General features: G+C 45.7%; 1 protein-coding gene across 5 annotated transcripts in view; it reads left to right on the forward strand.

Annotated features, from left to right (window-relative positions):
- The first annotated feature begins 1,927 nt into the window (after nt 1-1,927).
- The window catches only part of DCLK2 (doublecortin like kinase 2), a 168,475-nt gene continuing 157,017 nt past the window's right edge, over nt 1,928-13,385 (forward strand). For all 5 annotated transcript variants that reach the window (XM_040966555.1, XM_040966554.1, XM_040966557.1 and 2 more), the window contains exon 1: nt 1,928-2,563. In XM_040966555.1, the coding sequence (XP_040822489.1) occupies nt 2,143-2,563 (421 nt within the window). In that variant the 5' untranslated portion in view covers nt 1,928-2,142. The remainder of the gene's footprint in view (nt 2,564-13,385) is intronic.

Here is a 13,385-nt window from a genome sequence, read left to right on the forward strand (position 1 = left end):
AATACTCCCAGGCCACGTTCCACTTGGTTCCTTCTTTCTCCTGGTGCTGTACCAAGACCACCAGCATTGACAGGATCTGAGAGCTTGTCAGAAAGACTGCAAACCCTCAAACTCCACCCCAGACCCACTGACTTGGAGCGTTCATAGCACAGAAATGATAGGTAAGAAAAATACACTTTGAGAAGCATTTGCCCATATTGCTACTAAAACACACACACACACACTTCACATCCCCTGGAATTCTGACCTGGTCCATCCTGGTAGATGTTCTTCAAGGCCACAAACTCGATCTTACTGCAAGATTCTCTTCTGGAAAAACCTCATTGATGTTTCCTATCAGTCCTGACTTTCCAACATGCATCATTTCTGGTTCTAGAAGTCTAGCACATCCATGCCTGTCCCCAGACCTACGGTATACCAAGCAGGAGACCTCTGGGGTATTCCTGAGGGTTCAGGGATGGAGAAGTTAGCCAGCGAGAGACAGGTGACTACGCAGATACGGTGAAGATGGTGTTTCTGCTTTATTTATGCTCTTTCGGGGCCTAGATTATTCTAAGTAAAATGTTTATGCCTTTGTTTTGTACCTTAAAGGTCAGTTTGACATTGGTGTGTCTAGGGTCTCTGGGAGAATGAGATGCTATATAACCCAGAGAGCCAGAAATCAGATTAGGATCAAAAGCCCTTAGACTTCATCGTTCCCCCCAAGAGGCAAAAAAAAAAAAAAAAAAAAAAAAAAAAGTTAAGAATTGATGTTGCCCACAAGCCTTTCAAAAACACGTTTTCACTGCAGACAAGATTCTAGAAAAATCTGCAGGCTAATGGCTGCTGACCAATGTTAGATCTTTTACACAAGGCACTACGACGACATTCGATACCACCTGGTAGGAGCAGGTGCACACATTCTTTCCTTTGCTAGAACGTCACCAGTGACCGACATAAGGCCTGGCATGTGGGATGCTGTCAATAAACAGTTGTTGATGAAATGAATCCCTCAAAACCCAGTAACTTCTGATCGCTCATTCATTCAAAAGTTACAGAGCCTATCATGCCGGCGAATCCGCAAGGGGAAACCTGGACACCGTTTTCTCAGCAGATGCTGACATAAAGCCACTAATCTGCTTTAAAATAAATAAACGAATAAACAAATATCGTGTGCCAGCTCCGTGCCACGGGGCTGGTTTCTGGCCTGGGTTCCTCGTGGGCAGGCGTGCTGGGGATGTGCTCGCTGCCCTTGAGTCTCCTTCCTTTGTAATTCTCTGGCCTGCGCGTTACGTTTCCCAGGCCCAGGAGCGCGCGCGCCGCGGCTGCGCTCATCCGCGCGCGCTGCGCCCGCAGTGACTGCCGCCTTCCGGGCGGGGCTGCTCGCGCCGGGAGGAGCCGCTTCCCCAGCGCTGTCGGGCCGCTCGCCTTCTTCCCTCCGGGGTTTGGACACTGTGGGCCAGGAAGCCCTCCTGAGCCCTGTTAGCGGCTGGGCCACCGAGTGGGGCCCGAGCCCGGATGCTCCCGGGTGGCCTCAGGCCCGCTAAGGCCGGGCTCTGTGAGGGGAAGAGGGCCCTGCAGGGCGCGCGCTCAGCGGGCAGGCCCGGGCTCGAGCGAGCCTGCAGCGCGGCCCTCGGGACCTCTGGGCGCACCAAGTGCCCGGCCCGCAGCTCCTCTCCCACGCTCCCCACCCTCCCCGCTCCCCTTCCTCCAGCCCCGTCCTTCCTTCCTCCCCATCTTCCCTCCCTTTCCCTCCGCGCTCCCGGGAGCAGGCGGCGGACGCGCCCGAGCTTTGTGTGTCCCCGCGGGGTCGGGGGCGAGCTTCGGGCGGCCCAACTTTGGAGGCTCCCGGACCGGCTCCCGGAGCCGGAGTTCCAAGGCGTGGCTGGAGGAGGGAGGTGCTTGGGGGGGCGTGGGACTAGCGGAGCAGGCGGGAGGACCCGAGCGAGGCGCGCTGGACAATGAGCCGGGCGGCGCGGCGCAGCGGCCGCCTTTAGAGGGGGCGCGGGCGGGAGCGTCGGCGGCGCAGCGGCCCCACCTGCTAGCGGAGGGCGGGATGCCAGGGCCAGGTGTCCCGGCGCTTTAAGGACTCTCGCCGGCAGCCGGCCTCTCGCGTTTCCTGCTGGGCTGCCTGGAACGAGTCGTGCCGGGGGAACAGCCGAGATGGCTAGCACCAGGAGTATCGAGCTGGAGCACTTCGAGGAGCGGGACAAAAGGCCGCGGCCGGGGTCTCGGAGAGGGGCGCCCAGCTCTTCTGGGGGCAGCAGCAGCTCGGGCCCCAAAGGGAACGGGCTCATCCCCAGCCCGGCACACAGTGCTCACTGCAGCTTCTATCGCACGCGGACCCTGCAGGCCCTGAGCTCGGAGAAGAAGGCCAAGAAGGCGCGTTTCTACCGGAATGGGGACCGCTACTTCAAGGGCCTGGTGTTTGCTATCTCTAGCGACCGTTTCCGGTCCTTCGATGCGCTCCTCATGGAGCTCACCCGCTCCCTTTCAGATAACGTGAACCTACCCCAGGGGGTCCGCACCATCTACACCATCGATGGCAGCCGGAAGATCACCAGCTTGGACGAGCTGCTGGAAGGTAGGAGCTGCTGGGAGACTGGAGGGACAGGCACGGAACGGCAGGTGCGACCGAGCGCGCCAGCAGGTGCAGTGTCCGCGGGCCTGCGCGTGTCAGCCCGCCCCGGCAGGGGGGCCAGCCCGCGGGGGTGCTTTCTAGTCGGCCTGGGGAATTGCTTTCTTATTTTCTGCTGGTCTGCAGGCTTTGAGTGTGGGATGAACACCCAAGCATACCCTGTTTTTTTTTTTTTTTTTTTTTTTTTTTTTTTTTTTTTGCCAAGAGATTTGTCTTTAAGAAAGGAGGGTGGGATGGGGGCCTAAGGTCAGAGGCAGATTTAGGCGTTGGCGGTACCTTTTTTTTTTTAGATTGGCAAACTTGGACAGCAGTTGAGTGCGAGCTATTAGACAAACTGCATCTCCCCCCCCCCCCCCCCCCCCCCGTGAGGAGCTGGGTGATTCCTTGTTAGGAAGCTCTACTCTGTTGGGCCCGTGCAGACCCTGTGCAAGCACTTCTGGGCTCCCTGTTACACCTGCTCTGCTCGGTGGTGGGTGTGAGTGTCCGGGGTTGGCTATGCTGGTACTGTTTGCAACGGAATACATAAGGTCAAGAGTGACACCACATAGCAGGTTTCAAGTTTACCTGCATCTGGGATGGTGCTGGGAACCCTGGAAGTGAAGGCTGACTGTACCCCCCGCCCCCACCCCCAATATTCTGATATAATTAGTTTGGGGATGTGTCTTGGACCTCTTGAGTTTTGAAAGCTGCTCAGGTGATTTCCAGTGCGCAGAAAAGCCTGATCTGCTGTGTTTAATGGGTTGTCCAGCTTTAGGTGGAAACCAGGTGAGTCAGGTTCGTCTCTAATGCATCTGCCCTTCTTGAGAGTAACAGGTTAGAATGATAGAGGTCTGTGGACTGGGCATCTGGGACCTGTTGCTCATTTGTAATGCTGGTGTGTCATTCACATACCACTTGGAGGGTCACCTGGCTGCACATTGGGTCATTCTGGGGTCATTTACTCTTCTTGACTTCACTAGTTGTTAAGGAGTGGGTCTCCAGCTCTAGACATTACCTAAAGAGCTTAGGCAGGACTCAAGAAGGTGCAGACTGCACGTTTGCCCTCAGGCATCCTTCTTACTGCTCCTGGCACACCTGGATATCAGCAATGTTGGCAGAGGGCGGAGGGAGGAAGCAGTGTGAGGCCTCTGTGTGTGACTCCAGAAGTTCTTAGGTCAGGTCTTCTATTGGATGTGCCTTCCTTGTGCAGATGAGGAAACTGAAGCATTGGGCCTTGTCACATGGTGCCTGCAGCACAAGCACTTTGGTCTGCAGTTCACCCCTCCTGCATGAGCATAACCAACCTGAGGAGGCCGGAGGGTGATTGATCTCAGGTGTTTCCTTGAGTCTGGTTAGAAGACAGCCAGCCAACTCCTGCTCTCTTGGCCAGCTGTAGATGTTGGCTTTCAAGCCTTAAAGGAGGACACAATGTTAAAAGGACCTTAGTCATGTTGAGTACTTCAAAGCAACATTTGCCTAGGCAATTCAAAACAAAGTAGCCAAGTTTCCCCGTGACCTGTGAAATGATTCAGGCAGTACCTAGCTTGCTACACACGTGGTCTTTGGCCACTGTGTGGTCTCTGAATGATCAATAATTTTAGTATTCTTTCTGCAAAGAAATTTTCACAATATTGGCCACACACATAAAGCCAATATGCTTCAAAGAAATATTATAGGAGAGATGAGCAAGATGACCTTTAGGCCCATTAATTCATTGGATTGCGTGTTGTATAGACTATTGTCACTGCCCAGGCAATAGCAGTGAATTGGGCCCACTTGGTCTAATTCTCAAACTGTAATTTCAACCACAAATTGGAAGTTGAACCAATTTCCTTCAACTTATTCACTGATTTTTGGAGTTGAAATTTATGCAAGTGTGCTAATGATACAGAGGACAGAGTTTCTATGGCCTTGCCCATGTGTTTTGGGTCATAAGAGCATTATTGCAACAGAAGAAAACTTGAAGTAATTTTTTTTAATCATAAAATTCTTTCATGATAGCAAATCTTTGTCTAATTCTTGAGTTTTCCACAAGATGAATAATAACACTGTTTTTCAGAAAGGGAATAATTGTCAGAACTTAACCAGTCATTCCAGACTAAGCAGATCCAACCTTTAATTTGAACTATGTGCTCAAATATTTATATTTGCTATGAACTGTGTATTTGCATCAGTAGAAATACCTATAGCCTTGCTCCTAGTCAACACTGACTGCTTTGATCTTAGTTGCCCCCTTTTTAAGATAAAGATTCTCCCAGGCAGTATATTGCATCAAGGTGTTTGTCCTCTCCTTTGATTCTTCCATCTCGTGAACCTAGTAGGTTAGGAGGTGATTTTGTCTTTTTTTTCCTTTGCTAAAATGTCTTTGGTGAAGAATACAAAATGATGACTCGACGGTAGCAGGAATGCCCCTTCATGGCCACAGTCCCATGCACCCCACATGACAAAAGCAGTTTGCGTGACCCAGATTTTCTTTCCCCTGCACTTGACCTTGGGAGTCTCTGGAGATTAAAAGCTGTTGAAGTGTTAACTGGCAGTCCTCCAGTACTGCACTAAACCATGAGGCACCTTCACTGTGTTGATTTACCCACCCATGCTGGACAGATTTCACTGAGTGGACGCTGTGAGCGCTTGTAATCCTAGATGGGGACCTCCTCTTGCACTGGCCGCCTCTCTATATGGGGACCTCCTCTTGTACTGGGCTCCTCACTGCCCGTGCTGACAGCCCAGGCTGCCCTGGCCGAGCCAGGAACCAGCTCAACTTGGAGCATCTCAGAGACCAGAAGACTCGGGCAGGTTTCTTACTCGGGGTGGCACCAGGGCTCCTGCTCAGTTCTGCTCCACAGTCTTCTCCCCTCCTGGATGTTTTGGCTGTACTTGTCCATGTTTATGTCCTGGCAACTGGAATCAAGGATAGTAGAAAAAAATGCCTGACTGACTCGTCAGTGTTGTTAGATTCTACTGACAGAATCTAAGAATGGTTTCACCTCAGGTGACCGTGTCCTTTCCAGCAGAACAGGCAGTTGGCACGTGGTATCTCTGCGTTGGTTTCCTTCTGAGCCTCTGTATCTGCCCTTCACCTGAGAGTTTCTGTACAGAGTAGTTCTAATGGCCTGGCCTGTCTCTCCCTAACCGGGACTGTCTCCTAGAAAATGTATGAAGTTGAAAATGCTTCACCACTAGGCAAAAAGTGTGTGGCTCTGAAGCCTGCCAAGAGCCAGGAAAAGTCATTAATTTACCTATTAGTGCTCCTCATTGAAAAGCAAAAATAGTGTTTTGTTTATTTTTACGCTTTTACCTCCTAATAACTTGGGAAAATAAGCAGATATAACTTTATAGAAATTCTAGTTACTTTCATAATACTTTCATTCATTCATTTGAACATTAAGAAAAATAAGATTTTAAAGGAACCAAACGCCTGACTCTTATGGAGTTCTATGGCCAAAACTAATGTATAGTGTCCAGTTAGATCAATCTCTTGAAGGCATTGAGAAACCAAAATACAGTTCCAGAGAGAGCCTTTAAAGAAGCATGGAGCCTTCATAGAACCCACTTTATACCTAGTCTTTGTTTTTCTCCCTGAAAGGTTCGTACAGACACTGAGCTTTTGGAATGTGTCACAGTGACAGAGGAAACGTAAACTCTTCATTGCACGTAGCACTCAGCAGCACAATCTAAAAGTAGACATGGCAGCCTAACTGGAAACCATAGCGTGACAAAGCCTTGTTTGCTGTCTGTGGGGTCCTCAACCCTTGATCAGGTCATCGCTTCTTGTGACCGCCTTGCCCGGTGTCGCCTGCGCAGTGAATGTGCCGTAATGCCAGGTGGTGTTCCATGTGTTGGAGGGATGGCCTCTCTGTTAAGAAGTTACATTCTAAGAGAACACACGAGCATGCACACACCCTGGCTTTAAGCTAAGTATGGGAAAGGAGGTGAAAATTAAGAAAGGGCAGAAAGGTGGCACTGGCCAGGGTGGTGGAGAAGACTTCCCAGAGGCATGGACACTGGAGCCAAAACCTGAGACTGGGTTTGGAACTCTGCCCTGTTTATAATAACTTCTTTACCTCTATTCGAATGCTCAGTGTTATTGTTTAATTCATGTTTTATTGTGTCTGACTTTTAACATTGACTGAGAACCATCTAACCTGAGAGATTTTGAATACATTATAAATTCATTGACTAACTGGCCAGGGAAATGATTTTTACTTTTAACTCCCTTGGTTGCCAAGGAAATTTAGATTGGATGGGGGAATTCTTAGGTATTTGTGAAAATATGTTTTTTGAAAATTGAGTTACATTGTAACCTAATCAGGTTCAATAGTGGGGGAGATTCTGGGCTGACTCACCGTTGCAAAGGAGTGACTCTGCTCTTAGCCCTTGTGTAAAGCTGACGGCACTCATTGTGATGCAGCCGCAGAAGCCTCTCTTCGCAGAGGAACCAGGAAGAGAAATGTCCATGTGCAAAATAGATTGTTCAGAAGAGTTAGGTGAAGAGAGAGGGCTTTTGGGAGGTCATCTATGAGATTAGGGTAAAAACAAAAAACAGCGATTCTGGAAGTTACTGGATGAATTGAGGGTTTAAGCCTTGGGCGTATTAGATATACTGTGATATGAAGTAAGCTGTGGGCAGCCGTGTCCTGTAGGATTCTGACTTCTCCTGGGGCGAAGAGGCTTGCTATAGGATCTGCGTCACCTGGCTAGGTTGCCCGTTAGCGTTTCTCCTGGTAGAGCAAAACGATGACCCTAAGCACTGCCATCGTTTACCAGATGTTTCCTGCGCGTTCTGTGAGGAAGTTGTCTCCTTTCATTTAGCCCTTGTTAAATGATGCCCTGTGAAGTACGATTGTAATACCTTCTCTATTTCACAAAAGGGGAGGCTTGGAGAGTCCAGGAATGACCACTTTGCACGAGAGATGGCTGGTGTTTTGAGCCCTTTGAGCCCTTTCTCCCTGGTTTCTGAACTTAGTTCTTAGTAGCTACGCTGTGACACTTGTAAGGAAATGGAGCCAGTTCTGGGTGAGTTGCTCATCAGGACAAAGCCATGAATGGGGTGAGTTCTCTTTTAAAAAAGAGGCCGGAGGAGGGCTGTTTGCCCTTGTGTCCTGCCATCGTGTATGAAGAAGGCGCTGCCTATGGACTAGGTGGCAGGTCCTCATCAGACACTTGACCTGTCTGCTCCTTGACTTGGGGCTTTCTAGCCTCCAAAACCATGTGAAATCCGTTTCTATGGCTTGTAAGTCTCCTAGTTTATGGACTTTTTTCCTATCAGCCCAAATAGACTAAGATGAACCTCTTTCAGGTTTGAAGCCCAGTGATCTTGGGAAATGTTATTGAGAATAAGGCTACAGGAAGAAAAATGATCTTGGTTGTGGCTGGTTCGTCTTTAACATTTGGCCAGATGTTGTAATCACATGTAGCTATCCAGTTCGTGTGAAGTTCTCACAACACTGTGGTGTAATGCATAGGAGGACCTTCCCCATCCATTGTGTTTATGGAAGGGAAAATTACAAAACAGTGGGACCTGGGACAACAGTTGTCTTGTCAATCCCTTTATTCCACGTAACAAGTACTTCTGGCACATGTGCCACATGTAAGATATTTTAGTAGGTAGGGATAAGTAGATGATGAGATTTCTGAAAATTGTTGCAGTTAAAGCAGCTAGCTGGACAGTGGACTAGATTTACAGCGAGAATAAATTCATATAAAAAGCCAATATTCATTGCTCTGTCATACTCTAGTTCTTAATGTTTTTCCTCAATAAAATCTATGCATGTATTGGACTGTTTATCAATTTCTCTGGAGTCTGAACTGTCTTCGGATAGTTATGGCAAAATGTTTTGGACTCTGGTGTCTTGTGTATATGTTTAAATCTTAGGAGTATTCTAAAACTCCTAATATTTTCAATGTATGCTTTGAATTCACTGCCATAGCTAAGGTTTAATTTTATTCGTCATTGGCATTTATTTTTATTTTAAACACTCTAGCAGTTTTTCTCATTTAGTTTTAATGCAATCTGTTAGTTTCTAAATTCTAAGCCAGAAATATTTTAAGGCTAGCATTTAGTTGAATACTCTTTTCATCCCTTAAGATGTTCCATAATCTTTGTCTTAATCCCAGATATTTTGTCTGATTAGCTGTGTTTTCTGTATAATGTGAAGGTATGCATTGTAGTGTAATTTGTCACAAGGTGTTGCCGTGTAGACTGAAGAAATGGAAAGGTGTAGGTTAGTGAGGTCACCCTGAGCACTCTTGGTTCCATTATGACATTTGCTAACAGCCTGAGCAAAGTGAATGAAAGAACCTACAGTTATGGCCTAGTATGCTAACTTTTATGTTTAATTATAAGAAATGATAACCCAACAAATATAGCACAATGAAAAATATTTCCATTGGTATCTTTGTGTTTCACTTTATTCATACGATGGCTGTGTCAAATGTGCTGATGGATGGTCTCTTCCTCAAGACTCTTGCTTATTGCATTAGCCTCTTAACATTATTTTGGCTTTTTTACTAAAGAATTAAGAAAAAAAACCGGGTGGGGGAGTCATTGAAACTTATGTGAGCTCTACAAACTGTTTATTGAAAATATTTTATAAAAACTTGACAGATAAAAAAAAAAAAACAAGTTTTTTGTGGGCCTGGCACAGTGGATTAGCAACTAAAGTCCTTACCTTGCACACACATCAGGATCCCATATGGGTGACAGTTCTAATCCCGGCGTCCCACTTCCCATCCAGCTCCCTGCTTGTGGCCTGGGAAAGCAGTCAAGGATGGCCCAAAACCTTGGGACCCTGCACCCACATGGGAGACCTGCAAGAGGCCACCTGGCTCCTGGCTTCGGATCCATGCAACTCTGGCCTTTGTGGCCACTTGGGGAATGAATCAGTGGATGGAAGATCTTCCTCTCTCTCCTCTCTGTAAATCTGACTTTCCAATAGAAATAAACAAATCTTTAAAAAAATTAAAGTTTTTTTGTACCCAAATGGGCAGAGATTTTAATTCTGCTTTTAGTGAACTTTCTGAAGTCCCATCTTATTACTCTCTAGACTCCTGTTCATTAAACCTATAGGGACAAAGAACTTGATAAGCTCGTTGTAAAATTGTCTCTTACTGGATTAGTGATTGAAATTCGTATCTAGAACATTCCACATGCAATTTGTAGAGTATATAACAACGATCAGAGTCCTAGCCCCTAGCGTGTGATACAGGATTGTCTTGTGTACCTTGCATCCTCATGACTTCTTCCCTTACCCACAGACCACCATGCCTAGTTTTGTATAGCGGCCCTTGAGACATTTTGAGTTAGTGTTCGTGCTTTTGTCTAGCAGTTCCTCTTCCTCCAATGCCATAAACACCGCCATCTCTTGTTTTTGGACAAACATCTTGTTTCCTAATCTGTTTCTTGCTTTGATCTTGACACATGATTGTTTATCACTTGTTTAAAAACTAGGGTCTCAATTTTCTTAAGACTTGCAGATTAAGGATTGAAGGAAGAAGGTGGTAAGCAAAGGTTTCAGAAGATGAAAATACTCTTCAAAAAAGTTTCACCATTGGTTAAATAATGAATCAATCAGAGGACTGTCCCTCTCAGTTACATCTCAGCAGATATTATTAGATGGTCACATTGCCATTTGAAAGTCTTTCTTTTTCCTAGTTGCCATGAGATTGCTATATTTTTCAAATCTATACAATGTTTGATATTCTTTTTTTAATGATTTATTTATTTTTATTGGAAAGGCAGATTTACAGAGAAGGATCTTCCATCCATTGCTTCACTCCCCAGATGGCTGCAATGGCTGAGCTGATCCAAAGCCAGGAGCCAGGAGCTTCTTCCAGGTCTCCAGCGCAGGTGCATGGTCCCAAGGCTTTGGGCTGTCCTGGACTGCTTTCCCAGGCCACAAGCAGGAGGCTGGAAGGGAAATGGAGCAGCTGCAGTATGAATCGGTGTTTATAAAGGATCCTGGCACTTGGAGGTGGCAGATTAGCCAATCAAGCCATTGTGTTAGTTACTTGGCATTCTTAATTTTGTGGGAAAAAATGTGAAGATTGGGTGTCCAAGTTGCAGAAGCCCAGTAATGCTTTAATTCCTTTGTCAATTCAGTGTTTGTAACTGTAAAAGCAGGTGTATTTATGCACATAGGTGTTGGACACCAGCACAGCTTTTATGATCCTGAGGGGTAATGCTGTGTGTTGTCTTCAGCATGTCAGGTAATAAGTCAGCTTTGTACTGCTAGCAATCCTTTGTCTTTGCAGAATAAGAATGTCTTCTGGCCTTAACTTGCTATGCATGTGTCTTATACAAAAATTAAGTCTCTGTGTCTTTTTTTTTTTTAATTTTTAACTAATGAAGTTACACCTCTCCATGCCCAAAGACCCGGAGCTATGAATGTGGCTATAATTAAAGCTATGGGTGTAACTGTAATTTACTTAGAGGTTCAAATAAATAAATTCTAGCATGGAATAACGTGGCTATTTTAAATTTTGATGTCATAATAAGTACATGACAATTTCCATGCTAAACTACTGTAGCTGGTGCAGTATGCTTGGATCTGGTTTGTGGGTTCCATCCTGTAAGAAGATCAAACACAATTTATTTTTCAGTGGGTAAGCTTTTTGATTAGTGGGTAGTTTTTTTTTTTTTTTATCTTAAGCTAGTTTCTCTAGGTTTAAGTGAAATTCCTGAGTTTCAATGGTAAAATGTGAATTTGTAGACATACTTGTTTTTCAAAGATACTCAGACTTTAACTCTTGTACCTCATTTTGACGGGAAGTTCTGCAGATCTTACAGCAGTGACTGGTTCGGCCACCTGCCTTCAGGTGTGCAGAAAGTGCAGAGAGAGCATTGCTCTTACGGGTGGGAGGTGTAGTTTTGTGTCATTTTTTTTTCATATGAATTCCAAAAAGTTTATCTAATTCATTTCTTGTGAAATAACTGATCATGGATTTCACAAACTTTTTGCACCAAAACAAGCTTCTTTCCTTTGTATGATTTACTTATTGCAGGGAGAGGGGGAAGGAGAGGGCTTCAATCTACTGGTTCTCTATCCAGTGGCCACAAGACCGAGGTCTGTGCCAGGCTGAGACGGGAGGCAGAAACTCCATTTAGATCTTTTGCAGAGGTGATGGGAAACCTAAGTGCTTGGCTGTCATCTACACTGGCTTTCCTGGTACATTAGCATGGAGCTGGGTCCTGAACTGGCACTCCAATATGGGTGCTGATTTCACAAGCTTAATCTGCTGCATTCATATACCAAACCCAAATAAGCTTCTTTTAATCCTTTTTTTCTTTTTCCACAAGCTTTTTGGAGTATGCGTACGTTAGATTTGTGAATGCAACAGTGAAAGGCCAGACAGGACAGGTCAAAGCCAACACTTTGCCTATCTCACATATTCCTGAAATTTAAATTCTAGCATTTGACTGGGAAGTCCAATTAAGTCGTTTGCCACACCGGACTCATAAGGCAGTCTCTTCATCACCCTGTGTTCTTTTTAGCCAGCTGGGCGTGGGGACTGGTCTGTGGTGTTCTCAGATGGAGATATGTACGTTTGATTGTTCCCCACCCGGCACCTCCTGCATGTTGAGCTTGGGGAGGGACAGCGAGACATTTTGCAGCTACAAACACACCCACATTTGTTTTCCTTGGTTGTGTTCTTTTGGGAACATTTTTTCCCCTTATTTTTGGAAGGTAGAGAATTTAGGCTTGCTAAGACTTGGCTTACGTTATACCCAGAGTGTCTAAACATGTTTTTGGTTTTCTTGGTCTTCTCTCTTTTATATTGCCACATTTAAATGTGTGTGTGTGTGTGGCTTTTTCTGTTAACTAGAAGAGTCTTTAGACTTGTAAGCAAGTTTTCCATTTCAGTGTGAAGTTCACTGCTTGCTTCTGCTTCAGCAGTTAGGGATAGTCTCATTAACTTTATAAAACCGAGTTTTGGCCACAAATATCAAGATGGTTAGTAATTACAAACTGCATAATGATGTTGTGTTAGGCAGATGATGAACAAACTGCTAGGATGAGTAAGAGCCATTCTGCTGATAGAAAAGTTAGGTAGGGTGAAACTACAGTTTTTGAAATTTTAAATACATTAAGATGGCACATAGCTTTTATTTTAGATTAATATTTATTTGAAAAGCAGAGTGACAGAAGCATCTCTCTCTGCTTCTTCACGTCCCAAATGCCCACAACAGTTCAGGCTAGCCCAAGCCAGAGCAGAAGGCAGGGGCTCCGTCCGGGTCTCCCACATGGTTGGCAGGAACCCACGTATCTGAGCTGTCCTCTGCTGACTGTCAGACACATTAGCAGGAAGCTGGGTTAGAATTGTGAAGTTACTGGAGTTGATCCCAGGCACTTGCCTGTGGTGTGTGGACATCACAAACAGCAACTTCATTCACCACACAGTACATGTTCCTAGTTTTAGAATTACTGTTGAATTATGTAACACAATGTGTACTCTGTTGAGTGTTTAATAAAGGATTGTTAACTACAGGCACCATTTTTTTTTAACATTAGGCCTCTTGAACTTGCTCCTCTTCATTATTGAAATTGTATGTCAGTTAAACAGCAGTTCCCCATTTCCTTCTCCTTTTACTCCTGGAAGCCATCGTTCTGCTCTGTTCCTAGGAATCTGACTGTTGTAGACATCTCATTTGAGGGCACCTGAAAAAAACTCATATAAAATGGATGGAAAAGCAAGTTCAGGACCCGTATGGCAGCCTAGTGGGTAAAGTCCTTGTCTTTCACACCAGGATATCATAGGGCACTGATTTGTGTCCCACCCACCCCAGTTC

The sequence above is a fragment of the Ochotona curzoniae genome, unplaced genomic scaffold, assembly GCF_017591425.1.
Source record: "Ochotona curzoniae isolate NIBS_2020 unplaced genomic scaffold, NIBS_Ocur_1.0 scaffold_4506, whole genome shotgun sequence".
Lineage (NCBI taxonomy): Eukaryota > Metazoa > Chordata > Mammalia > Lagomorpha > Ochotonidae > Ochotona > Ochotona curzoniae.